Genomic DNA, 27,255 nt, shown 5'->3' on the forward strand with positions numbered 1-27,255 from the left:
TAAATAAGAATACTAACAGCTTTTCTGCTTGAAAATACCTGTGGATGTGAAATTAAGCCAAAGAGATGAGCAAATTGGTAACACTTCTTAGGTCTTCACTTCAAATCCACGGGCCATAAGGTACATGCCTGAATTAATTAATTTTCCATTTGCAGTTTTGTATTGATTAACAAAATTTTTAACAAACACCAAAAAACTTAAATATTATATTATATATGATATATATATATATATATATATATCATATATATCATATATATATCTATATCTATATATCTATATCTATCTATAAAAAATATATAATATAAAATAAATATAAAAACCCTGCTCTAGATTATACCTAGCTAAGTTACTGTATGTGACTCAGAAAGGTACTTCTTAGGGCTCTGGTTGGAACAGGGCATTTGGTGCACGCCCAGTTTTAATGTCAAGTGGTAATGCTGCTCACCCAGTCGTGTTTTGAGGACAGGAACCTTGAATTTAAAAGTGGCCCTCCTGACAACTTGCATGATTCAAGGTTAATTTGATAAAATCAGCACGAGTTGACTTGATAGAATGAAAATGATGTAAAGGAGGCCTTTCTAAGGCCATTATTGTAAGGTATAGATTTATTTTTATTACAAAACATGGACAGTTCTTGGCAGAACTGTTCTCAGTCTAGGTGCTTCCAAATGTGACTTGAAGTAGCTGTCCTTTTTCTGGTTGTTTAAACTAGATAAAAAGAGGTCCACAAGAGACTACACTGTAAAGAATTCTCTGTCCTGGCCCAGGTGTGATTCTTCTTAATTTACGCTGTCCTGAAAGACATGGAAAAACAGAAACTATTGTTCACAGTGTTGCATGACAGTAAGTGTGTAAATTAACCATTGAAGACAGAATCATTAGACGAAGCCCCCTCATAAAGGATAAATTGGCTGCAGCTCCACTTACCATTGCTGCAGGACTGTAAGCAGTCTGGTCCTTTACAGATCTCTATATCACAGTGGAAATATACCTGTAGAAGAGCATCCTTGTAAAAAAAAAAAAAAAGCACCAAGGCTAAAAAGATACCATTATCTATTTCCCTTACATACCTGGTTTTCAAATGTTGGGGGCTTTACAAATGAGAACAGCTTGACCACAAACCATTTGTGAAGAGAGGGATACATCAGCTCCTTACTGGACACAACTGGCAATACAATAGTTCTGTGTCTATCACCAGTGAAAGGACACCTGGATTGGATGCGAAGATGACCATTGAATCATACGTTCCTTATAAAGTACAGGTGAATAATTTATTAAAGAGAATGAGCTTTTTTGAATTTCAGAAGAGGTCGAACTGACGATTAATTTCAGGCGTGTTCACCCTTTAACAAGCAGGTTCCATCGTTGTGGGTCATGGGGGTTTTCAGTCGGCGTGGCCCAGCAGTCCTCCAGCAGCAGCACCAAGTCCTTGTCCTCATGTTTGAGGACAAACACCTCCACGTATACAGGCTGGCCAAGCTCAGTCACTGTTGGAGGGTCTCGAGAGGAATAGAAAGACCTGTAAGAGGAATCTGTGGATAAAAGATTAGGGGAAAAAAAAAAAAAAAAAAAAAATCTTAAACAGAGTTGGCGACCAGAGGGTTTCATAATGCCTAAAATGTGAAATGGGCCCTTCAAAGTAACTGTGATTAATTGATGGCACTCTCTATTGTTTTGAAGATATTTTCTGAATAAAAACATGCATACAGACATAAATTTATGAAGGAATACATTTCATGGACAATCAAAACAAAAATTAGGAATGATGGAAAGTTTTATTTTTTTATTTAAAAAATAAAAAAAACTTAACAACTGATGTCTGTCATATATAATATTATATATTTAAATAAATATAAACTTGACCTTTGGCAAACCTCATTTCAGTCCTTAGTATTCCTTTGCTCTTCAATGTTGATGGATACTCAGATTTCTCTCTCTTAACCTCAATGCCAAGTTGAGTCATTTGGGCCAGTGCAAAGCTACAATGCACAGTAAGACTGAAAAAAAAAAAAAAGGAAATTAAAATGGGTGTCTATAAGCTTCAAAAAGGAAGCAGAAGCATTTTCTTATTCTTACTGGAAAGGAGTGTCACGAAATATAGAGCCTTTCTGGGGATGTTGTTTCACCTCAATGTTGACCCAGTAGGTTATAATCCCATCTGCTACCTACAAGACACAACCAAACCTGTTCTATTTAGTCCCAAAACGTAACACCTGACCTGTCATTGGATGGGAGGTAATTGATTTACATTTACCGTGGACTGAGCGCCACAATCAGTGAATGGAAAGTTGAAAGTGACGGCATCCTTGGAACTTTTTTTGGGTTTACAATTTTGGCTTTGACTGTAAGGGATCCAAACTGCTTCCAGGTTCAGAGGTGGGACTGTGGCATTCTGGGGGATGGTAATGTTGAACCCATCCTTGTTGCAGGAATACTGTCTTGGCACTGGTGGATAATGCTTTTTCTTTGCCTCTGTAAAAGACACACTGGAGAATTAATTATAAACAAAATTCTGAAATGTAAAATCATGATATTTATCTGTATACTTGGAATTACTACCTTTAATTTTCCCTCTACAGATGAGAGGTATTGACTTGACAATATCAACTCTTCCTCTGTCTGCAAGTGCCATGATGACAACAGTCAGGCTTGTGATGAATTTCTATTGAACCAAATTGTAAAGAAAGATTGGAATATGGAAAAAAAAAAAGTATGTATCTGTATGTATATAGCTTTAAAAATAAACACACAAACAGCTTACGTGTCTTTTCACAAAACAGCCATGGGAAGCAACTGTTAAGATAATAAAGGTGTCACTTTCTCCAAGGAAGTAGTGGCACTGTTTTGCTATTGCAATGGCTTGGTAATATCCGCTGTGTTCATCTGTGTGTAAATGTGAACACAAACAGCAGCATAGCAAACACAACCACTTTAAAGATATGTGCCATCATCGATGAGATGTATTTTACTGTCTGACTTACCTTGAACATAAATGGTGAAAGGAAGATCAGCAAATTGCACCTTTGGTATGTAAACAGACATGAACCCATCGTGGCAAAGGGACGTGTTACTATTCACAGTGTTATAAACTGATGCTTGAAATTGTTGTGAAGCAGCATCGGCTTCGCATTTCAAAAGAAGCAGTGATAAAGAAATGAATGTCACCCAGACAAGGTGTGTACTGTAGGTCTCCATCTTTGGCTTCTGAGTCTTAAGGTGGAGCAGCTGGTTCTCATTTGGCTTAATTGGCCCAACTCCCGTGAGAGTAATAGCAACACTAAAACTCATAGTAACTAACAACCAATGAGCCAGCGTGGTGGTGTTCGTACTGTCGTATCACAGCGCGAGGGTCTGCGGTTCAAACCAACTGGTTTCCAGGCCCCTTCTGGAGTTTGCATGTATCTGTATGGGTTTCCTTCCACAGCTAAAAGACTGTCAACCAGAAGCTCTGAACTGTCTGTTGACGTGAATGTAGTTTGCTTTTCATTTACGATCAGCTGAGGAACACACAAAAGTCTCATATTTGATCTGCAAGTCAAACTTTTAATGCAGTGAAGGCAATGTATGAGCTCAAAGTACTGATTTTCAACAATTTTCTACATTCATTATCACCACTCTGAACTTCATTACTGAAATGTTAGGATAGAAAAGCAATTTTGGATTGTGAGACATGCAGTTACTTAGTTGAGCTTTTTTGTATGTGAAGATCTTTATTTGATGAACTTCACCAAACAGCAAACGGGAAAATTAATAATCAACTGTCATTGCGAGAGGATGTTGATACTGAAACTGTCTCAACAGCTGTTTCAACTCTTTGTTCTCTACAGATGGTTGAGCTGGCCATTGCTCCTGTTGTAAATGGGGTTTTGGTATTCATGAGCTGAAAGAGAAACAACAAGAAGAGAGAGAAGTTCAGTGCATGGTATGATTTCATCCTGAACATGCCCACAGATGAAGACTGCACTCCCTTTAGGCAAATAAAATCTAATACCTCTGTGATGATTATTCGCCTGAGCTGACTCGGCTTGTTGCTGGCTGAGTTCACTTTGGTTAACTGTGTAATAAAATGAATAAGTGCAATTCCTGACAGCATTGAAATGATGCAATTTGAGAAAAGATAATCATATTACCATAATAATGTTGACTGAAACTTGCTTGTCGTAATCTGTTGATGAGTTCTGCAGAGGTGAGGGAAGACTGAGTTATGCCAGTTTGATTTAAGTGTCATGGGTAATACAAGCTGCGGTAATTATGTTGATTATTAAGCACCTCTATGAAATCTCAGTTTTTTTCTCTGACTTTCCTCCCTTTCAGAGTTAAACTGGTTCACGTTTGGATAAATCCCACTGGTGTCTTGAGTGGGTTGAGTCCTGTCCAGATAATGCAGAACTCCTGGTAGTCTACAATTGTGTCTGGTGGGGTCACCCTGCTGGTTGGCTGGGTCTTGGTCATTGTTCTCTGATATTCAAAAAAAAAAAAAAAAAATCAATTAAAAATATTGCCACAGACATTAGTGATGTTTTAGGTGGGATAGAATGACATTAGCTTTATAGCAGGGAAAATCAATAGGGGAAATCAGAGCTGTGTAAACGCACCGTAAACAAGATCAATGTTGTCTGCTCCTGCAGGAAAAGGAAACATGCTGTGGATAGTGCATCACATGTCTTACATAGTATACAGCCGAGTGAGTGAGTGTGTGTGTATAACTACAGATTACCCCTCTGCTGTTCAGGCATGTTCATGTGAGGTGGAGCACAAGCACCTGCAGTGGGACATTACATGCAGCAACTTGAATGAGTAGTTTGAAACGTAATAGCAATAGTATTTGCTTTCTTGCTGAGAGTTAGAGAAGATTATTGATACCACTCTCATGTATGTACGCTAAAATATGCATAAATACTGGAAATAAGGGGAGACAGCTAGTCTTGCTTTGTTCAAAGGTAAACACATCTGCCTACCAGCACCTGAAAAGTTCACAAGTGTTACATAAATGTTCAAAAAATTAGGATAAATAGTTGTGCAAATGACACAAAACCAGTGAACAATCTACTATATATTCCTGTTCTCTAATGTAAAAATAACTGTGTACCAAGCAACAGTCTATAGAAGATAGATCTAATGTAAATGGTAAATTATGAAATTATTGCTTACCCTCAGTGTCTGCGCCTACAGGATTGTTGGTATTGTTCTGTTTTCTGTTATTATAGAGCACTGAAATAAAAACAAAATAACCAATAACAAAATAACCAATCCATTCATCCATCCATCAAATAAACCACACACCTTTCTCATATCCACTGCTTTGGAGTGAGAGTGTGAGGTGCAGGTACTCACCATAGCTGAAGACACTCAGCAGCATGAAAGCGGCCATGCCAGCACAGATGTAAATCAGCAGCCACATCTCTCTCTGTGTAACTACATGACAAGTTTTGTTTTTACAAAGCCACATTTCACAGGAAACTCTAGCTCATTCACTTGTCCGTTCTCACGCGTTTGGCCTACAAGGTTCGTCAAAATGGACGAGGCCACACATCTCTCTCCCTCGCGCAGACTGCTGCTCAGTCTTGAGAACAGATTACCTTAAAACCTTCACACAGAAAACCACTTACCCGGTGCAGCAACCAGCTCCATCTGAAGGCATTCGTCTCCCTGCCTACAGTAATAACACCCCAGGTCAGAGTCTTCAAGTTCATCGATACTGATGGAGTAGTCCCCTTTTGAGCCCTGGTTTGGAAAAACTTTCACCCGGCCCCCTTTGGGGAGCAGGAAATTAATACGCCCTTCAGATGTGAGATTGACCAGGTTCTCCCCAGAAGTGTGGGCCCATGACACCCAATCGTGGCTGCTGGTTATAAATTTGCACGGGAGAAGCACAGACGAGCCAAGTGGAGCACTGAGTGTGTGCGTCTCACAAAAATCCAGGTACTGCTCGCAATTTTTCTCATAGTGCTGGCCATCTTAAGAGGAAGGGAGAAACACAAAAACAATTTTCTGGCTTAGGTTACTTATCACATGCTCAAATAAGCACAAGCACCAACAGTAGAAACTCTGCTTCCTTTTTAATGTAGATATTCAAAATTCTTGCCGAGACGTCTTCAATTTAACCGTCAGCTTTGACAATAAATATTTTGAATGTAGCTGGATAACAATTAAATTGGCCATTTAGGCAGAAAAAGCTAGAAAATTTGAAAAGGATAAGCATGAATCACCTTATTATAGACACTTAACACTCTTAAGATATCATCTTAATTAATAAACAAGGTGTATCAAAGTGAAAAAATGAAATGAAAAAATACATAAAAATATATTTATAAAGCTTCAATTTTGTAAATTTTAAATATCCAACCCCAAGACTTCAAAGATACCTTAAAATTACTGAATAATATACCAATAAATCAAACAATTAAATTAGCGAAAGAGGCGTTTCATTTATTGAAAGTCTTTTTATAAATAGTATTTGATTCTCTGATTTCACAGAGGGACTTACCATTTGAAGGCACACACATGAAGCACACGGCTAAAGGGAAAATCCACTTGTCAGCATTGATTGCAAACATCTCGCACAGTGTGAGCAGCAATGTGATGATGCTGTATGTAAACCCCTCAATGCATCATGGGACAAAACCACAAGACCACCACAGTTCATTTTGTCATTTTACAGAAATGCTTTACTGCTGTTTCATCTTCACATGGACAGCAGCCAAATGTTTGACACAGTTGTTTGATTAGTCAAACTGTATGGTGATCTTGTCAAAACAACTTCAGATCAGTAAATAATTATCTTTTACACAGCGACCATTGTAGATGAAGACAATGTAAGGTACTATACTGCCAAAGGTCTGACATGACATCGCCTCCAGACCACTTCCTGTTGAAACCTGCTGTCGCTTCCGGACAGAGGGGCCATGCAATGAAACATACAAGTGTAAATTGGAAGGTTTATTTTCACCGAGGCTAAAAAGCAAAAAGTAAAAGAAACAGATTTTAAAACCTGAATTTCGTGTTAGGCAGCCAAAAAATCTGGGCTTTGTTAGGCAAAGTTGGAAACTGCCCAGGTTCAGTGTGTATCTGTTGGTTTAGAAGGAAATTAAAGGGAACTTAACCTTTGAATTTTCCATAGTATGTGTGTGTTGCATTGAATAAGTTCCGTTGAATAGATTGTTGGAGTTAAGTGCAAGTTTGTTTTACGTTTGGGACAACCTGAAGTAATTAGCTTCTCTAACCTTAATCCATAAAGGATATTCATTTTGCTTAAAATGAATCCCTCAAGTGACACTGTATCAACTAAAAAATGTGACAAACGATTAGTTTATTTGACATTTTTTTATAAGCTTGATTAATGTTTTGTTATTTTTTTCATCATACACTGACTTATGCTGACTTATACTGCATGTCATGGTACTGTGGGAGGAAAGCGGAGCACCTGGGGGACGCCCACGCTGACAGGTGGACAACCTGCTATCTTTACACAGATGTAAAGCCACCGTGCCACCCTGGATTCCCGTAGTTTGTTTTCAGTGTTGCATGTCGCATTTCAAAATGCATGACCACTCATTCGTAACCGTTCATCATGTTTTAGGATTAACCGAATACAATAAATCGAATGGCAGACCATCATTTACTGTTTTTTATATCAAGAGTTGGAGATGATATTACACTATTATTATTTATGAGACCAAGCAAAGTGCCTAAAAAAGAAAAACACAGGAACAAAGGAGGGGTCAGGTTGTAAGTGCCACAGTTGGAAAGTTGGAAAGGTATAAATATGAATGCTTTCAAATTCGGGTTCAGTTGCCCCTGGGAGCAGCTCGGCTTATTGTATGCTTTTTGACTATATGCAATAAACCAACTACACCAGACCCAGTGGACTTCAGTGAATTATTTACCAGGTTGAACTTAAGTGGAAAAGCGTGTGGCGGAGGGGCCCAAGCCTAACTGGCCCTGGTGAGGGTTTCCTCTTCCCACATTAGTAGCCCATCTAGCTGCATAATTTCTGTCGGCGTTCCTAATGACAAGCTAGCCCTGTGAGCACAGGTGTAATTCTGTCATGTAGATCACGGCGAGACGTAAGGCAATCCTCATGCTTCTATTTAAGTGTGTACTAAATGCAGTTCGGTCTCGTGTCCACTAGAGGCTGTCGGAGCTCCATTTCCGTCCGTGCAGGTGATGCAGCGGGGAGAGAGTGTGTCCGCCGCCCGCAGGCTGGTTACGGTACTGAAGCTCAGGGCCACTGTAGCAGTCACTGTGCGCTGACATCCAACCGTCCGCAGACAGCTGCAGAGATGGCCGGGAGCTTCTTCAAAGGACCTTTCCTCTCCTTGCTTGACTACAAAACGGAAAAATACATTGTTGCCAAAAATAAGAAAGTTGGGACTTTGTACAGACTTATTCAGTTATCCATCATCGGTTACATTATAGGGTAAGTGCATTACTGTCGTGGCTTTACAAAGAGGCATTACCTCCTTCCATATGATATAAACTGGTATGAATGAGTTAACAAAGAGCAAAAAAATTATAATTTTAATGTGGAAATTTATGTCTGTGAGGAGATTATATTGACCCTAATCCTACTGTAGGTTATATAGCCTATTGTACATAAATTAATCAATTTAAATGTAGCAATTTAAAATAAGGTTATGGTGGCTGAGTAATACCTGTATAAAATACTGCACCTACATTGTTCAGTTTACAGACTGACCATGAAGATGTTTACAAGGCTTGGTAAAGTGAATGGGCTACCCTATACATTTATAGTCAGTGCTAGAGTAGGCCAAGTGACGGGGCCGGCTTGCAACTAATAGCCTCAATAGATCCTTTTTTTATAGGTTAACTTAGATTACAAATAGGTACAAGGTACATGGAGTAAAAAATAAAAATAGGGGAATTAAACTGGACAAATGCAAGTCCTATAGTACACTGTTCTGTAACAGTGTACATTTTAGACCTGTACCCAACAGTATCATAACAATTCTTTTAACTCCATGTAAGAGTATTATATCAATACCCCCCAACCCCCCCCCCCCAAAAAAAACAACCTTGTGTCTTCGTTGAGTATCAAATAAAACACTCTGTTTGTTTGTATGTTGAATATTTCCATCACGCAGGTTTTGTTAGTGTTAAGAATCGAGACCTGTTTATTCTGAGAGTTGCTCTCACCCACAGGTGGGTTTTCTTAAGCAAGAAAGGCTACCAGGAGACAGACGAGGCCATACAGAGCTCTGTCATAACTAAACTGAAGGGGGTCTCAGTGACTAACACCTCCGAGTCTGGTCTGATGGTGTGGGGACCGGAGGACTATGTCATCCCACCACAGGTGAAAACATTTAGACCACGGCACCAGCATGTGCAGACCTTCAGGCCAGTACTATACACTTCAGCGCTTCCATCTTTAGCAAGTAGTGTTGTTTAGAATAAGAACACCGACAGAAAGCCATGCACATACTGTATTTGCTCCTTATGACTGCTTGAATTCGTGGGTGAAGCAGGGCGTTAGCGAACTGCAGTACAAACATGCATCAGTGCCTGATCTTTCACTGTTCAGGCAGCAGGGACGAGGATCCAAATACAGTCACTCAGGCAGGACTGGCTGAGTTAAAGGACTAGTATGACATTTTGGGAAATACGCCTCACGAACATGACACCCCGGTTTTGCGCGACCTTGGTGTCCACATAAAGACCAACTTACAGTGTGTGTTTCCTCAACATTTAGGGTGAAGCTGTTCTATTTGTTGTGACCAATTTCTTAGAGACGCCAAACCAGAAGCTGGGACACTGTGCTGAGGTAAGAATATTTTGTAGAGTTGATTTAAATGTCAGTCACCGACAGTACGTTAGACCACTACGTTACTTTCAACGACTATAATAAGAGCTGTCAAAATGAATGGTCTTTTAGATCTAATTCACTATTGTTGTCCTGTTTTACAACATAACAGTGATGCTCAAGTTATTGTGTAGTGTGGTACAGAATTTAACATTGGGAGCTCCTCAACCATTTTACTGTTCGAATTTTCATGTTTCATTGAAGGTTCGATAGAGATGGTCAGTTGCTTGACACAGATATGGGCACGTGTGTGTGTGTGTGTGTGTGTGTGTGTGTGTGTGTGTGTGTGTGTGTGTGTGTGTGTGTGTGTGTGTGTGTGTGTGTGTGTGTGTGTCAGTTATCCTGTTCATCATTTCCCACAGCTATATCTTTAGCTACAAATTTGCAGAGGGTTCCTGGTATGTAAACCCTGCCTCTCATGGTCTCCTGCCTCACCGCCAGCAGCCAGGAAGAGTAGTGCACCTATAAAAGCACAGGCTTCACACCTTCTCACAACATTTCATTTCCAATTTATTTTGTAAAGTAAAAGCCAATATATGTGATGTGTATGGAAAGTCATATCTAACAGATAAAAAGTTATGTTTGAAAAAAAAATGAAAAAGTATCTCACAATTTTGACTTAGTAGGTCAAAATTGTATCTTTACTTTACTTGGCCAAAATGGGCTTCCACAGATATGAGCCTTACCATACCGTGCCTAAAGTCGAGGTGTTTTCACCTCATAGTGTGACTAGTGGAACAGGTTTTAATATCACAATGCAACACGCGGACTTCCTGAATCAAGCTCGCTGCTAAAAGATTTTTCACCCAAGACGGTTAATTTGTGACTTTTGAGAAAAATGGTCAGCTATGGTTAAAGCGTTTCTTGAACTTCTTTTCCGTGACGTTTGTTCCCAGAGTCCCAAAGTGCTGGATGGCCACTGTCGAGGCGATGAGGACTGTGGAGAGGGGAAGATGATAGTGGCTGGTAACGGTAAGAAAGAAACATTACTGATTTTAATTTTAGCATTGAGCTAGCTGACTTGGTGCCATTCTGAAAGATACATTTGGGTGTAAAATCAACAAATTCTGTTTTGATGTCATGTTTTTTTTTTTTTTTTTTTTTTTTTTCAGTGTCTGTCTGTTCAAGGCTATGTGCTGAATGTAAATCAGATGAAACTTGGAAATAATAGCAGAATTGTCATTTGAACCAGTCATATAGTATCTAGTGTATATTTTGCAGCAGAAACTCAAATGTTGTGTGTTTTCACATGTGATGAAGCGAGTGACCTCAGGCTGTTTTATGCTGCTGTTTTTCTGAAGGAATTACGAGTGGCCGATGCTTAAGAAAAGATGAAAACTCCACTGGTACCTGTGAAATCTACAGCTGGTGTCCCATTGAGAGAAAATTCAAACCAAAGTAAGGAGCAATGCAGTCACATAAAAACTCTGTATGTAAAGTGGCAGAAAGCAGATAACAACCAGCAATCCCTGAAAAGAAGAGCTTTTTCTTTAATGAAAGATTCCTACTTGACAATATGTTGGTTTAGGAGCTTAGTCAAGCGCAGTCCTTTGGACAATTATCATAGTAATTAAATTAATAGTAAGTTAATACAAGATGTCAGACACTAAGACAGACACAAAATATATGAACAACGTGCAAAAAGTCAACCATCACTGTACAAGTGCTTCCACTAGTCTTACCATTAGCTACTACTTAGCAGCCCCTCCGCTATGAGAAACTTTAAATGAATTATTTCCAGTGACTTGTCTTATCAAATTACCAAATCATTTTCTTAACCATGTACAGAATATGGGGCTCCTAATCAATTTTTGTTTTATGTTTTTTTACAGAGGGCCTCTGCTGAAGAATGCTGAAAACTTCACCATCTACATAAAGAATTTCATTCAATTTCCCAAATTCACATTTACCAAGTAAGTCCTCTTCTTGTGTGAACAGCAGTCACCCTGACCTCTCCATGTGCTGCTTGCTTAACTGGAAACGAGAGTTGTGTACAGTGCAGTTGCACACTCATATACACTCTGCACTGCTCTGTGTTTCTCAACTCTGAGGTCCAATGTTCTTGAGACAACTGATGACTCATATTTGAAGAAATGCCGATATGACGAGGACCTCCATCCGTACTGCCCTATCTTTCGCCTGGGAGACATCACCCAGCGAGCCGGACACAACTTTGCGGACATAGCCACATTTGTTAGTATTATGATTTCCAACTGCAAATTGCCAAGAGTTACTGAAAGTTACATAACTTGAGCCTTAAATTGTATCTTCAGCATAACAACTGACACACACCGAGCTGCACACAGAATCAGATATCAGACAACTATGTCGATTTATCGCCTGGCCTTTTCTGATATTTCATAGATATTATTTGGTTTTTCTCTTTGTATGTTTGGCACTGTCATCTACATCTACATCACAAGTGTTGAATAGTAGGGAGAGCAAAGGCTATTATGTTTGAATGGTAAAGCATACACCAGAAAAGGGGGGGAAAGAAATCCAAGGGATGAGGGAACGGTGGAGCAGGCAAAGCAGCTGCCATTTTTATTATCAAAACAAATGTATCTGTCACATCCTACATCATGACCATAGGGACTGATAAAACAAACTAATTTCACGGGTTTCTCTCTGACAAAATCACACTGAAAAGTGAAGTAATCACCTAAGTGAAAGAAACACACATCTTTCTTAATAATGTACAGAGATCTTGCTTTGATTGTGATGGCATGATCTTAAACAACCAGCTTTTATTGGTTTTTAATCAGGATACACAATGTGAGCCACCAGAATGTTGTCACAATTTTATCATCCATGTCAATATGAAATTCCCTTTATTCTGTATCATTCACATTCATTCTTCCTACAGATACATGTATAGGAGCATTAATGTGTGGAAAAAGACATGCCCCTTTTTGACTCGGTAGGGCTGTAGTATAGAGATGTGCACACAGGGCAGTCAGACATAAGCTGCACTATAGTAAAGCCCCTGCAACACTGAGGAAACCTCCATTTTTTTTGTTTGAATGATTATTAACAGGCTTTAAAGCCACATATGATCAGATTTGTATTCTGTTTCCCAGGGTGGCTCTATTGGCATAATGATACATTGGGACTGTGACCTTGACAAAGGCTACTCTAACTGCCATCCACAGTACTACTTCAATCGCCTGGACATCAGTGTCTCCAACACGACCATCGCAACAGGATTTAACTTTAGGTGATACTCACTGCAGACACTGTCTTACAAGCAAATGGTTTGAAAAGGAGAAAAATATTCAAAGGTCTTCATTGTCATAAAAAAAAGTCAAGATTATTATTTTGTTGTATTCCCATACCTACAATTTTCCTTTGACTTTCTCCAACAGACACACTCGGTATTTTAAAGATGCTGCCAATGTGACCTTTCGATCTTTGTTCAAAGTGTACGGTGTCCAATTTAACATTATGGTGCATGGAAAGGTATGGAAGATACATTTTTCAGGGTGAATGCATGAAATACGGTCTTCTCTGCCAGATCATTACGATGTGACATGATCTGAGTGTGACACGATCTGAGCTAAGTAGTAGCTGATGGACATACAGTGCTAAAAAAACAAAAACCCAACACATTCTTGTAGATCTGCTCTCGTTCACAGGCCGGGAAGTTCAGCATCATCCCAACAGCCATCAATGTTGGTTCAGGACTGGCTTTGATGGGTGCCGTAAGTACCGTTAATAATTTTGTCTTCATGTTTTTGGATCAACTGCCCCCCACCCCCTTCTTTTTGTATTTTCTCATCGCTGAATAAAACTTCATTTAACAGGGAGCTTTCTTCTGTGACATGGTCCTTCTCTACCTAATGAAGAACGGCGACTCTTACCGAGAACGGAAGTTTGAAGGATCCAGGTACGATAAGCAACACAGAATAACAGATGCAGAATTTTCTTTTTTCTTTTTCTATATAATTAAGCTTCATACAAAACAAGCTATTTCATGCGTTTATATACATTTATAAATCTACCAGATGACATATTGTGATGAAACTGGTTATCCGTCTTTTCACTGAAATATTATGCAAATGTCTGTATTATAAATGTACTAACCCTAATTTCCTCGACAGATTCGAGAAGAGACCTGTTGCTTTATGAAAAAAATTATATTTACCATTTTTACACTGCATTATCTTTCATTGATGTTCAGCTGTGGTGTGTTTTAGAAGAATATTAACTGTGAGCAAAGGTATTTTATTTTACCCAGGTCCAGAAGGTAGAAAGTGCTTTTTGCAGACCTGAGTAGTGTCTGCAATCTCCCTCTCAGGATGAATGGGACTCAAACATCCTCCAACAGGAGGATAAGAAAAACTCTGTGTAGCCTGAGATGCAAAACATGGGACAAAAAAGTTTTCAAAGCACCTGCTTCTGCTCCTAAAGCCTAAATGCTGTGAGTGCATGCTAGTAGTTAAAGGCGACTCAGTTCAGCGTCTCAACATTTTTACCACCTTGTCTGTACTGTCATCATCATTTGGCTGCTGGCCAGTCAGACGGCACTGTCTAGAGAGATTTCAGTGAGTAAATCACACTGAAACTGCAAAAGTTGGGGAAATCAGTGGAAATAATGTCATTGTGGTTATGGATAAGACCTTAAGACAGCCCAGATTTAATCATTTTATAGCACTGCGATTACAAATTGATAACAATATACAAAAAATTGTATATTGTAATTGGCTGATTAATATGTGAGATGTTGAAGGAAATATAAAAAAAAAGCAATTCTATATGCACACACATCCTCACATAATGTAACGGCCATAATATAAGAAAATTAATGAACACTATTTTCTAAATCTGGACAGTGTGGAAATAAGATATTTGACTCATTTAATTTCTGTTATAATAAACTGGATAATATGTAGAATAACAAATGTAGAATTTTAACTACTCTTGTATTATTCCGGTATGAAAAATCGCTTATCTGCGAAAAGCGTCAAATTTTTCTTACATATTTGCCACCACAATCTGTCCACAGAAGTAAGAAATCAACATTTGAAGACAACAGTGTGGAGGACAGAAAGGCTGCCTCGGAGCAGGAGAATCTGGCGTTTTAGTCTTCTCACTGCGTGAGACGAGTTTGTAACATGCCCTTGTTGATTTTAGTGTAACAATAAGTATAACATTATAAAAAATTACATATAGGGATGCAGTATAACTTGTGCTGTGCTGGTGGGGAGCTCTTGTAAGATGAGGCATCATATTAAAAAAAAAAAAGGGGGTTCTATTTGTCAGTTTTAAGATGGCAGCATTTCAGAGCTTCAAAATGATGATTAAAAACAATCATGAACAGACATTCTATTAGCTTTATACCACCAAACAAGCGTGTTTTAGCAACATTGCCTGAAACAAATGCTTTTGCATGCAGACCAGTTTTACTGAAGCTCAAGTGGTATAATTTGTTAAGTTGTTTTTTTTATATATATATATATATATACCAAACAACTATTAATTAATGGAAGCTTTTTTTTTTTTTTAAATAAATAAAAAAAAATACTTTTTTTTCTAATTTAAAATATACGGAAGAGCTATCAGGAATCAAGATAGGAAATGCAGCTTTTTATCATATGAATTGGACCACTCTGCTTTTCACTCTACGACTATTTCATTAGTCGATTTGCTACCTGTTCAGATTTAAAGAAGTGTCTGCATCCAAATCTCATCTCATCTGTTTTTTCTAGGGTCCAAATTTGGATATTTTTTGAGGAAATACTGACTTTCCATATGGTCTTTATGACATAACATGTAAATGTCATAATTCTGCCTCACCTTAAAGAGATGGTGAGGCAGGAATGGTGACTCTGAGACACGAACTATTACAAGATTTATACTGACAACACTGCATAATGTAATATTGTATAAATTGGATTTAAACAGACCAAATGTCTACACAGACGCCTCGCACATTAGCTCAATTACATTGCACTGGTTTGGATCTTTGCCATTTTCTGGGAGAAATGAGTCATTCATGTCTGTGGAAATTCTTACTGAACTGTGAGAGGCCACAGGATAATGTGATTGATAATGTGTTTTTTGAAGACTTTAATCACCCAGCTTTCCTTAGCATGGACATTGTTTACTGCTTGTTTTGCTGTGACTAATAATTCCTATAGATGGAATATACCTCAAATGTGAATAACGCATAAATTGCAAAGTTTCCTCCAACATGCTTGTTTCTTCAGAGTGGTACATCTTTTATCATCATTTATGTGGTTTTCTTCAGTCAGTGTACCAACTACACTTTTATTTATTGATTGATACAGAAGAAAGATCTGCCTGTAACCTAAGTAAATGTGCAAATAAAGATTTTAATAAGAAACATGAAGTGGTGCACTGTATGTATGTATGACTTTTTTGGTTTATTGTTATAATAGCAAGAGATCGTTCCACTGCTCCTGTGTGTGTTTTTTTTTTTTTTACAGCTAGCAACTGAACCAACATGTGAAATATGTTCCAACACAATGAAGCCTCAGGGCGTCCACATGTGATCAGTGGCAGAATTGCTGTGTGACAGCTTGTTTATTGGATTTCCTTCAGCATGGCTTTAACAGTTCTTGTTTATAAATTGTATAAATGATACAGCAATGGTGGCGAGCTGAACTCGTGACACTGTGCCAACACCAATGGCTGCTCAGACCATTTTATCATCTGTTAGGGACATCAGTGAGCTCACAGCAAAGTGACAGCACTCCTCTGAAGACGTACTTTAAAAAATCTTTTTTTTAATTTTTCATAAAGAGTAAGATCCAGAATCATCCAAGAACCTGATTAAGAATTTTCCATTATAATATAGTTGATATTCCACAGTCCTTTGAAACCATGTACAGTAAATCGAAGTGAAAGCCCTGAAACAGAGGTCAGAGAATCTGTGGGATTGTCACATTATTTGTTCATCTTTATGTGTGTGTGTGTGTGTGTGTGTGTGTGTGTGTGTGTGTGTGTGTGTGCGCAGCCACATTCATTTAATTTCCTTGAGGCCATTTTAAATAAGATTAAGAAGAAAGTATCTAGCGACCAATAGTGGAAACTCTGCCCTCCTGGAAATGAATTTCTAAAATAAGTAAATCGAGTCCTTTGTTAAACATTTCCTTTGGAAATTCATTCTTCGGAGGAATTATCTCATCAGCTCTGTCACCTTCCTTTGATTTTTTTTGTTAAACGTACCCACCTTTAAGAAAACTCACAGCACTTCCTTGTTTTACATGAATGTGTTACTGTGATGTTTTGGGCACCAGTGCATGGCTGTGGAGATGGCAGTGTGGGTTGGTCTTTCAGCCCAGCAAAATGAAAGTGAACAGAATTTGTTTGTAATACAGAAGCTGCTTGTTGTAGCTGCTTAGTGAGTGCAGAGCAACTGTGACAACAACAAAAGAACAGATGGCAACAAAAGCAGCTTAGAGGGTGCTAAAAACCTTAAACATAAAACTTGCCTGCGTACCTTGGAGTGCATTCGTGATTTCTTGCAAACTCGGTAAAGGCAGATGGCCACCGAAAAACTACATCTCACAGTTGAATGTTCCTGTTTCTTCATAAATATACAGTACTCGCTGCCGTTAAGGGTTGCATGACTGAAAACAGGTTGAATTGAGAAAGTCATCACAGACATTTTCTTGCATGTTCCAATTGTGGTCTACAGATGTCACTAAAGGACAACTTCATACTTTAGTCATGTTCTACAATACAGTCATTGACAGGCAGGAGAGTCTGCACAGGGTATTTAACAGCTTTTCTGAATGCTAATTGTTTCATATTAAAGCTTCACTTATAATCACCAAAATTATTCTTGGGGCACAGAATAGATAATATATTGAATAGAACACACACGTAGCTTTTGATTTTCAATCTAGCACATTATTTTAAATAATGGTACAAATGAAAATGGTATGGACAAAAATATTGGGACACTTAACCTAATATTTTGTAACCCACCCTTTTGAAAGGTTATCACTGCAATTGGGTTCTTTTTGTAGCTCTTAAAGAGACGCTTCTCAGCTGGTAGTTTGACCAAACTCTTCTTGAGCAAACTGCTCCAGTTCCCTCAGGTTTGATGGGTGACTTCTCCCAAAGTTGAATTTCAGCTCTTTCCATAGATGTCCAGCTGGGTTAGGATCAGGACTAATAGCAGGTCACTTCAGAGGTCCAATGTTTCCTTCTCATCCATTTTCGGATTCTTTTAGATGTATGACTTGGGTCAATAACCTTTTTGGAGGAGCCATGACCTACAACTGAGACAGAGCTCTCTGACTCTGGGCATTTTACCAAACTCCAATCAGTTTTTTACGTATCTCTTTCAAAAGCAGGGTCTTCCTTCTTTCATTCAGAAAGCAACACATTGTGTGACTGGATACTGTTGTACCTTGATCTTTGAGCCACCTTTTATCTGTTTTTGAAGTTTATCTTGGATCTTTTTCCACCATTTGACCGATCTTTCTCTTCCACCTGGCATTAATTTTCCTCTTGCTGCCACGTCCAGGGAAGTTGGCTACTGTCCTACGGACCTTAAACTTCTTAATAATATTAGCAGCTGTGGTCACAGGAACATCAAACTGCTTGGAGATGGTCTCATACCCTTCGCATTGACCATGATTGGCAGTTATTTTCTCTCTGATCTCCTATCATTTCTCTTCTTTCTCTTGTCCATGTTCATTTTGGTGCACACTGATACCAAACAGCACTATGAGCACTCTTCTACATTTAAATAGGCTGAATGACTGATTATAAATTGAAGACAACTATGATACTAACTGAAGACAATAGTCTGCTTGAAATATCACTACAGTCCACTTATTTATCATCACTTGTAATGGGTACCAATCATTCTGTCCAGGCCATTTTAGAAGTTCTATGTAGAACAAGCAAGAATTCAACTCTTTTCACACCCTCTTTGTTTTTATTCTGTGGCAAACTAAAGGCACGCGGGCATGCATGATGCAAGAGCTTTTAACTTCAACACTTCTCAGGAAGAACAGAGCATTGTTTCAATGAGTTGTAAGGCTGACAATACCTTCAGACATGTCTATAGTTAGATTCTGATGTATGTATGAATGCACAAAATGTTAGATATATATTTGTGGATATATACTGATGAATTGAATCACCTATTAAATTATTTTATTAATCCCACAGCACCAAAGAGAAACAAGAGGAGAATTGACAAAAACTCATTGTTTCGACTTAGTATGTCTTAGCTGTGTTCCTGATTTGATTAAATCAATGAAATTAATGCCAATTGTGCCAGTTGATTGAGAGCTTTATCCATTATCAGTGGGTGAACTGAATAGAGCACTTCCACATTATTATCATTTTAAATGTTCTTTTAATGCTCTACACCATGAACTTAATGTACAGACTCACAGTAGAACATAGTGTCAAAGGAAAAATCCACAGCCTAAATCTTATTTCAGTGAGTTATGTCAAGGTTGTATCATTGTTGTTCTTAAAATGGATAAACATACAGTATATTTGATGCATGGAGTGGCGTATGATATAGGTTAATGTATTGTACTTCATATGCAATCTTTTACACACGATCGGACTGGATATTGCCTAATAAGTGACAGGTTTTGTATTGTTAAAGAAATAAAGTATTTAAAACTTTAATTTAAAATAATTATGATAATAGTGATGGTAACAAGATGATAAGTTGCAAATGTAGACTAGATCAAAATGGAAGCAGCAGAAGAGATATCTTCTCTTTAACTCCACCTACTCCACATTCTTCTCCCTTGTGAAAAGCTAGTACCTAAATTACCCACCATGCAACTGGACTGCTGACATTTTGGTGGGAGAACCAGTTTTGTTGTGCAAGTAGCAGCTAATATATTCTTGACTTTACACAGCACCCCCTGGAGCCACAAAAGGCTTTATACAACCTTTTCTCATACAGTATGCAACAGTACTCCCCAATACAATTTGGGGTGTAAAATCAGTGGAGCTCCCCTGTAATGTCCTTAAGCTGTATGACTGTTCCTCACAGATATTGTACTGTCCTGTGTGTTTAGTGCTAATTAGAGAACGTTTGCATGCTAAGATGCTAAGCTTTTATTCTCAAAGCCTGTAGAATTGTACAAAAATGGCAGCATTTCCAGTTGTTTTTTTAGGCTGTCCAAACTGAACAGGTCCAGTTTCTCAAAAAGTCCTGTAGGCTGAGCAATAACAATAACAATCAAGTATTGTTGTCCTGTTATGGGAGAGAAGTTGTCTCACTGGTTGGACGTACCACGAAAGAGTGATGCTGCGGGCACTTCTGCAGAGCCAAGCGTGCAAAAATACAGACGGAAGTGTTGAAGCCCATGTAGTTGAGGTTAACTCAGGGCACTTTTCACTCTTTTTAGTTATATTTACAAAGACCCGGTATTCCTCCATGAGCAAGCATTTGGCGACAGTGGCAAGGAAAAACTCCCTTTTAACAGGTAGAACCCTTGAACAGAACCCGGCTCATGGTGGGCAGCCGTCTGCCTCGACCGGTTGGGTTGAAGAGAGAGAGAGAGAGAGAGAGAGATACCATCAGTCACCATCTGAAATTAATAGATAGAATCCTGTTCAGTGCTCAGACATAAAACTCTTCTTAGAAATTCACTTGTTCCATTGTAGCAACAACATCATAAATAAGAAACAGGAGAGGGTTAAAAACAGCCTTAGCCCGTCCTCCTGCAAACTGTAACACAACAACTTGTTTATTTGCAAAAGTAGAGAGCAGATTTAATGACTCTTTGTTTTCTTTTGGGTTGTATTTTCTTACGACCAATAGTGTTCAAATGAAAGGAAGGTAATCCTTATCTAAAGGAAGTGCCCGATTTTAGTTGGGTGCGGTGCTGCGGTGTGTGTGCCACTATAAAAGTGCCAGAGTGAGAGGTTTGTCCACATATCTTTTGACAGCATGAAGGTCCTGCTTCTTCTGCTGCTGCTCCTGCTGCTGTGTAGCACTCAGGGTGAGGGAACTTTGGTTTATATTCAATTTTAGCATGATGTTTTATTAAAGCAAAGCGTAAAAAAAACAGGTCCAAATACTTTCACAGGAATCATTAACTATAATGGAACCATTTGATTTAATCGTTAATGTGCAACACATGTGGACGGACATTTCCTGGAAAAGAGGAGAGAAAACGTCTCCTTTCATTGAAAAGCTTTTCCAGTATTCAATTTCTGCATTCTAAATACCGATGTTACCTCGAGTCTATTTTTGATGGATTTCGTCTTCTCGGCAGTGCTTACACTCAGCTGCTACACCTGTAAAGATGAGAATGACAAAATCTGCAAGACAGAGAAAAGTTGCCATCCCGGAGCTCACTACTGCAAAACCTTTGTCAGAGGTACACAGGGCTCATTCTGTTGAATTCGCTCTGTTTTCTCTTAAGTCTATGTTTTAACATGTGTGTTTATCTTTTTGAGGAAAATCCATATTATATTTGTTTTTTGCAGATATTTTGTATTGTTTTGTAATTGTTGTATTTGTTTTTCAATAGGTGACGACATTTCTCGAACATGTGAGGAATTTTGTGCTGAAGACATTTTCACAACCTGCTGCCAAACTGACTTGTGCTCGGCCTGAGGCATCTCTCTGCATGCCCTTTCACTTCCTGATTAAATGCAGTACTACGGACAAATTAACTTCATAAATCTGAATATGGTGAAAGAGGATTTGTTAGTTTATCAAACTTTAATTTGACAATCCTGTACTTGATTTGTCTTGCTTTTATCTGAAGATACTGATTGAAGTCTATGACGTCTGACTTGGCATTTGACTTCATTGTTTCGCCTCATTGATCATCCCACGGCCTTCTGAAACTGCGCAACACTTGGTCCTCACAGACATGATTTTTCTTTAATGAACCAGTGTACACACATACGTACACACACACACATACACGCATGCACACACACACACACACACACACACACACACACACACGGACTTAGACACGCAAACACATTTAATCCCTTCCTGATGTCACTTAGTGGGTCACTGCAACAGACTATTGCTACTGTATGTGGGTCGCTGTCTGTCACTGCTGCAATGTAAACTTGGACTCCCTTTAGGAAGTCATCTGCTTCAAATTCAATAAATAGAAAAATAAAAAATCTTTAATTGATCTCACCAGTTTGCTTCAGATGTCTTTTGTTACAGGTAAGGCAGGAAAAAAAACTCTTATGTCTTACAATTTAAAAAGTTCACACACTTTTACACAGTCACAGTTCTTGAACCTTATGAGTCCCAGATGGGTCAAATCACATAGTGCAGCTAACATGTTCTGACTGTATGAGTTCCTCATTGGTTTTATTTGGGTGGGGTTAAACTCATCCACGTGTTCCCTTCTGAATGTCGCTAACTTTAAAGGTAGCATCAAAACTTATTGGCCATAATGTTTGAACCTGTCCTTCTGTAAAAAAACAAAAGAAAAAACAAGCCCATAAGTCGCCTGTGCAAGCAGCTTTTTACAACCCATTGTTACGTTTTATTTTTAGGCGACCATTCCACAACCTCAACTGTGTGTTTATTATTTTTACCATGATGATACACTCCTGAGGGTTTTATCTGAGGGTAGGGAGAAACAATATATATATATATATATATATATATATGGTTGTTGAGGTTGGAGGACTTGCTGTAAAGTTTTAATGAGTGGGTCCTCGTTTTGTTTTTATCTTGTGCTTTACCAGATGCACACGGGTGACGCAATAAAACCCAGTGTCATGCTATTCCACTGGTTGACAGTAGAGGTAACGCACATAGTTGTAGCAAAGCGCTACGGCGTAGGCAAGGAAGAAGAAGACGATGTAAACCTGGATGTAAAGAATGTAGGTTATAAAATATTCAAAAAATCTGCTCTGCAAATGTTTTATGGAGAGCCAGTATGCGCGTGTGGTACATTAATATGTGATAGCTCCTTGTAGTCCCAGGTCTGTCAACCCTAGTGGGAGTCTAAGGGCCGGTTTATGGTCTCTCAGAAGTGGTTCTTAGGACATACTGTCGGACCAGAAATCAAATGTATTCATAGCGGTTCCAAACAGCCACACTGACAGGTGGAGTGTAAGGCCAGCTCTGAAAGAGAGGAGGGGATGCGATATTGTTTAAAAACAGGCATAATGGCGCATGTTGTTCAGGCAGCCTCTCTCCGGGTAGACATTTATAATGTTGCACTGGTTTGTTCCCATTGTGTAACAAGTAAAAAAACAAATAGATAAAGCTAGCGTGCGAAGTACATTGCCTGGCTCCTCTCACCTCTACACAGCTGACTAATCACAGTGTGAAGTGGGTGTGAATGTCAGATCGGAATTTCAGAAAGACTCATAAACAACTGCGTTCACATCTCTGTGGCTGGTGTTGCTAATCTCGCCTCACGGCATTTACTCACTCTAGGCTGCGTGGAATTTCTTCATGCAAAGTAGGCTGAAGTCAGGGGGAAAGTGATTATTTGATTCATTCATTCATTTATAAGCCTATGATATTTCTAGGAGTCATGTTCCATTTAAAAAAAACAGAAAAAAAAACAAACCCAATCTATAAGATTAGAATACAATAATGAATTGACTAAACTGAATGAACAGGATGGATTCCAAATACTAATCAGCGACACACATATAGCAAATCATGCTGTCACGTCAGCATGAAAATATAGGTCAAAAGTGTTAATCTCTCCAGCTGTTTTTTTTTTCTCTATATTAGAGCAGCTCAGACATCAGAGGTGGATGATTGGTGGATTAACAGACCACACCCTTCACACTTAAGGTGTTATCTGTTAATACACACACATATTGTACATGGAATTTGTCCAAATCATATGCAGATTGACCCATTGACCACCAAAAGCTTTCCGTCATTTAGAGGAGTTATTGTGATTTCTAAAGAAGCCAGTAGTTTCACAAAGCCTAATTTCGAGCATGAGGAAAAAATACTGCACACAACTGAAACTCAACTGTAATTGAAGCTCGAACCATCTTCTTGGAAGTGCATTTTTCACATATTATTATATCCTTTGTTGTTATATAAACCACTTGTCTAACAGGTCCGGTCAGAGGCTTAGATGTTTTTGTTTCATATTTATAGGTAGAGTTTAAAGTAACTTGTTAGGTCTTTGTAATACTCTGGGTGCAGTGGTGGAAGGTAACTACGTACGTTTACTCAAGTACTATAGTTAAGAAAAGTTTTGAGGTACTTCATTTTCCTGTATTTCCATTTTATGCTACTTTAAATGTCCACTCCACTAAATCTCAGAAGGACATATTGTAGTTTTTACTCCACTACATTTGACAGATATAATCACTGGTTACTTTTTACTTTTAAGATTTTACATTTAAAAAAAACACATGATAATCTTATAAATTACCATTAAAGATTAAACCAGTTGTTCCAAAACATTTTGTGACCCCTTACAGAAAAGCAGTCTCTAGTTGGAACCTCGCAATCCAAAAAATGAAAATTTTTTTTTATGGCAGAACTTTGTTTTTTCTTCCTTTCTAAGCCATTAGTCATGTCAAACCCCCAGATTTATCTTGTGACCCTTTGGAGGGGCCCAGCTCCTAGGTTGGGAACCGCAGGATTAAACTAGCTGACTGTATATTAAGTAGTAAAACAGTATAATTAATATTATGTAAAGTAGTTAAAGCTATTTCCATCAGCTCCAACAGGAAAATACTGCTTATACAAAGTACATGCATCAGTATTAGCAATGTAATAATATCATGTATGATAATATATCAGTCCCAGGGGATCTTATATTTTTACTTTTGATGCATTTGGCTCCTAGCTCTTCAGTACAGGACATAATACCTCTCTCACCCCTGTTCATGGGTTAAAAAAAGAGCATGGCTGCTGGACAAAGCTTCCCTGAAAAGAAAAAAAAAAAAATAGATTCAAAACAAAAACTCAATCTGTTTGCTTCCACCAACGGCCAATGGTGGGCTTGTTGTCAAGAGTGAGCTCTGCTTTAGCTGGTAGAGTAATGGTGGTCCATCTATTGGATTAGTGGAGGGATTTCACTGTGGTATTAATCTAAGAAGACAGCAGGCGACCCGGGCTGGGCTCACACTGAGCTGTTGTGCCTCTCAGTCTCTGGCTGTCACTCAGCTCGCTGTTTCACCATCCATCAGGCGCACCAACGCGAACAGGACGCCTCTCAGCCGACATGAACCTTTTCTGCTTTTCACTGGTAGGAGACACACTTTGCTTTCTGCACCTACTTAACAAGCTGTGTGTGAGTAGCTGAGGGACAGAGAATTTAGCCCTGTGATACAAGTGTAAGCTTGTCCACAAGGAATACACTGAGTATAAGTAAATCATAACGTGCTGTGTAAGCCATTAAGTGTCGGGAACTACAGGGAATGCACAGGTTTTTATCACGGTGTGTCTCTAAGTAAGCCAAACATTATCCAAAAGACAGGTGGCCCATTGTTATGTCTTGTTCGTAGTTAGATTATTAACTAATCGTTAGAAATATCCTCCTGATATTGAGTTGCTTCTTTTGCACAATCCACACCTCACTTGTGTCAAAATTTGAAAATACTGTTCTAAACTCCGTGTACTACATGAGATGAATGTTACGCAGTGGTACCACTCTTGTGGCTTTTAATTCTGTTGATTATGTAGTCAATCGATGTGTTTTTGCACACACGTTATGCTGCAGGAGAAAGCACAAAGAAAGTGTTGTTAGCAGAGGGGAAAAGAGTTAAGGCCACAATGGCAGGCGCACACGTACGCACATGCACCACGCACACATATGGTCCCTCAGATGCTGCTGCAGCTGTCATGCTACACGTGGGCACAAGGGCATGTATACAGAACCTGGTCTTTGGACAGATGTTGGGGATGTTGACCAATAATCAGGATGATTATCTAATGTCTTGCCAGAGTAAACAGAGGCTTGAACTGTGGTTGCACTGATTGTACTCTATTGTGGTTATTCCACGTCACATGTACAGTGATTTCTTGCCCAAACACAAACTCATTGATGAGGTTTTTAAAAAAAAAAAATATATATATATTTGGCACAATGGTGAGAGATAAAGTTTTACAAAAACTCATGAAATGACCTGATTATATCCAAGATGACAACATATTACAATGAAAACCAAGAACAAATTATGAGAATTCAAACCTAAAAAGGCTTACTGTATAGACTGATGAACCAAAACACCTTCCCTTATTGCCACTAAAAATGTCCGTCTGTCCAACACACAGATAAGATGTCGTCATACCGACAAGACGAGATGGATGAAGAGAGGAAATAGTTATGTGTTCCTAGAAGGAATCTAAACAAGCTGAACAAATTTTAATCCACACTGAGATTTGTTCTGAGGAATTTCAATCCTCCCCTACATCCACGGCTGACAAGAAAATTTCAAAGAGCTTTAGAGCAGCATCAGTTGCATATCCCTCCTCTCTTATCACACCCTCATAACTCTAATGTTGATGCTTTCCTTCTGTTTACTATGAACTGAACAATTACATGGGATGTGTCGTACATTTCAGGAATTTTAAAATCAGGTATCAACCATTGTTTAAACTTTAAACTAGTGTTTGTCTGTCTGTGTGTACAGCAGCTGAAAATTTAATTCTTATTTCCTGAAATGCAGGAGTATGAGGTTTGACTGAACAATCACTATACAGCATGAAATTTCCTTTTCATTGACCTAAAGCATGTTATCTATAAAACCCTAAACCTGCTTGATCTGTGCTCACGATGTACTTCATCACATGCACTCATCAGAGTTAATCCAACATCATAGATGAAATCCATTCATAAATCACACCTGCTTCCAAATTTCAACTGTGTAACAGCTGTGTGTCTGTGTGTCTGTCTGTCTGCCTGCCTGTCTGTCTGTCTGTCCACGTGGCATCAGGAGGGGTCTATGGACAGCCTGTACGAGGCGGTGCAGAGCTCCAGCGATGGCCCACCCCAGCCTGTCCCCAGCCGCTCATCCAGCCGCTCCTGCAGCCGCTCCTGCAGCCCAGCGGTCCTGCTGGATAACAACACAAAGTGGCGAGGCTCTGGAAGATCTATATCCATGGTGAGAGGGGGGCAATCTTCAGTGCAAAAAACATCATGCATGCCCGCACACATGCATGTTGCACAGCTTGTGACTGGTGGAGCCATGTGAACAATCATGACCAGACCAGGCATTGAAACTTGTGGACTCCCACCGACCAAATTGTACCTATAACATAAAGCTGATCATGAAATGATGAACACAGCCATTGGAAAGCTGCTGCTGAAACCAGACTTTTCAAAAAAATTTTAATTCAAGCTTGTCGTTTAAATTAAATGTCCCTAATGCCATTTCAGGGATTCTGTACATGAGAAAACAATGGTTTGTTTAGCAAATCCTTTTGAATGTGACAGAAAAACACTACCATCTGACTGAAAATGCTTTGTTCTTCCTTCAGGAGATGCCTCAGACTCAGGGGA

General features: G+C 38.9%; 4 protein-coding genes and 1 long non-coding RNA gene across 10 annotated transcripts; 3 read left to right on the plus strand and 2 right to left on the minus strand.

Annotated features, from left to right (window-relative positions):
* Window positions 1-343: 343 nt before the first annotated feature.
* LOC120791516 (zona pellucida sperm-binding protein 4-like) lies at window positions 344-3,285 on the minus strand. Its single transcript, XM_040129937.1, has 10 exons — window positions 2,985-3,285; window positions 2,765-2,886; window positions 2,563-2,665; window positions 2,258-2,475; window positions 2,080-2,168; window positions 1,867-2,000; window positions 1,346-1,535; window positions 1,074-1,212; window positions 931-994; window positions 344-797 (listed from the first exon to the last, which is right to left on the minus strand). The coding sequence occupies exons 1-10, from the start codon at window positions 3,196-3,198 to the stop codon at window positions 712-714; spliced, it is 1,359 nt and encodes a 452-aa protein (XP_039985871.1). The 5' UTR covers window positions 3,199-3,285; the 3' UTR covers window positions 344-711.
* On the plus strand, window positions 2,291-3,927 carry LOC120791518. The gene is made up of 3 exons (XR_005707690.1): window positions 2,291-2,405; window positions 2,583-2,713; window positions 3,831-3,927. It is a non-coding gene; the product is annotated as an uncharacterized LOC120791518 (long non-coding RNA).
* LOC120791517 lies at window positions 3,413-6,557 on the minus strand. Of its 3 annotated transcripts, XM_040129940.1 has the most exons (10): window positions 6,491-6,557; window positions 5,613-5,960; window positions 5,338-5,418; window positions 5,155-5,214; window positions 4,721-4,765; window positions 4,599-4,625; window positions 4,273-4,461; window positions 4,134-4,181; window positions 3,995-4,057; window positions 3,413-3,883 (listed from the first exon to the last, which is right to left on the minus strand). In XM_040129940.1, the coding sequence occupies exons 1-10, from the start codon at window positions 6,507-6,509 to the stop codon at window positions 3,825-3,827; spliced, it is 939 nt and encodes a 312-aa protein (XP_039985874.1). In that variant the 5' UTR covers window positions 6,510-6,557; the 3' UTR covers window positions 3,413-3,824. The 3 variants fall into 3 exon arrangements, with proteins under 3 accessions (XP_039985874.1, XP_039985875.1, XP_039985873.1); XM_040129941.1 differs by lacking the exon at window positions 3,995-4,057; XM_040129939.1 differs by having other exon boundaries at window positions 3,413-4,057.
* Window positions 6,558-8,273: 1,716 nt separating this feature from the next.
* LOC120792003 (P2X purinoceptor 5-like) lies at window positions 8,274-15,269 on the plus strand. 4 transcript variants are annotated; one of them, XM_040130975.1, is made up of 12 exons: window positions 8,274-8,422; window positions 9,166-9,316; window positions 9,713-9,784; window positions 10,720-10,795; window positions 11,125-11,221; window positions 11,656-11,736; window positions 11,875-12,016; window positions 12,904-13,040; window positions 13,189-13,282; window positions 13,441-13,524; window positions 13,627-13,709; window positions 14,829-15,269. In XM_040130975.1, the coding sequence occupies exons 1-12, from the start codon at window positions 8,286-8,288 to the stop codon at window positions 14,905-14,907; spliced, it is 1,233 nt and encodes a 410-aa protein (XP_039986909.1). In that variant the 5' UTR covers window positions 8,274-8,285; the 3' UTR covers window positions 14,908-15,269. The 4 variants fall into 4 exon arrangements, with proteins under 4 accessions (XP_039986909.1, XP_039986910.1, XP_039986907.1 ...); XM_040130976.1 differs by having other exon boundaries at window positions 13,459-13,524; XM_040130973.1 differs by having other exon boundaries at window positions 13,627-14,885.
* Window positions 15,270-20,721: 5,452 nt separating this feature from the next.
* ly6d (lymphocyte antigen 6 family member D) lies at window positions 20,722-21,738 on the plus strand. The gene is made up of 3 exons (XM_040131493.1): window positions 20,722-20,781; window positions 21,058-21,162; window positions 21,316-21,738. Exons 1-3 carry the CDS (start codon window positions 20,730-20,732, stop codon window positions 21,399-21,401), a joined length of 243 nt encoding a protein of 80 aa, XP_039987427.1. The 5' UTR covers window positions 20,722-20,729; the 3' UTR covers window positions 21,402-21,738.
* The last annotated feature ends 5,517 nt before the right edge of the window (window positions 21,739-27,255 follow it).

This window comes from Xiphias gladius, chromosome 7, assembly GCF_016859285.1.
Source record: "Xiphias gladius isolate SHS-SW01 ecotype Sanya breed wild chromosome 7, ASM1685928v1, whole genome shotgun sequence".
Lineage (NCBI taxonomy): Eukaryota > Metazoa > Chordata > Actinopteri > Istiophoriformes > Xiphiidae > Xiphias > Xiphias gladius.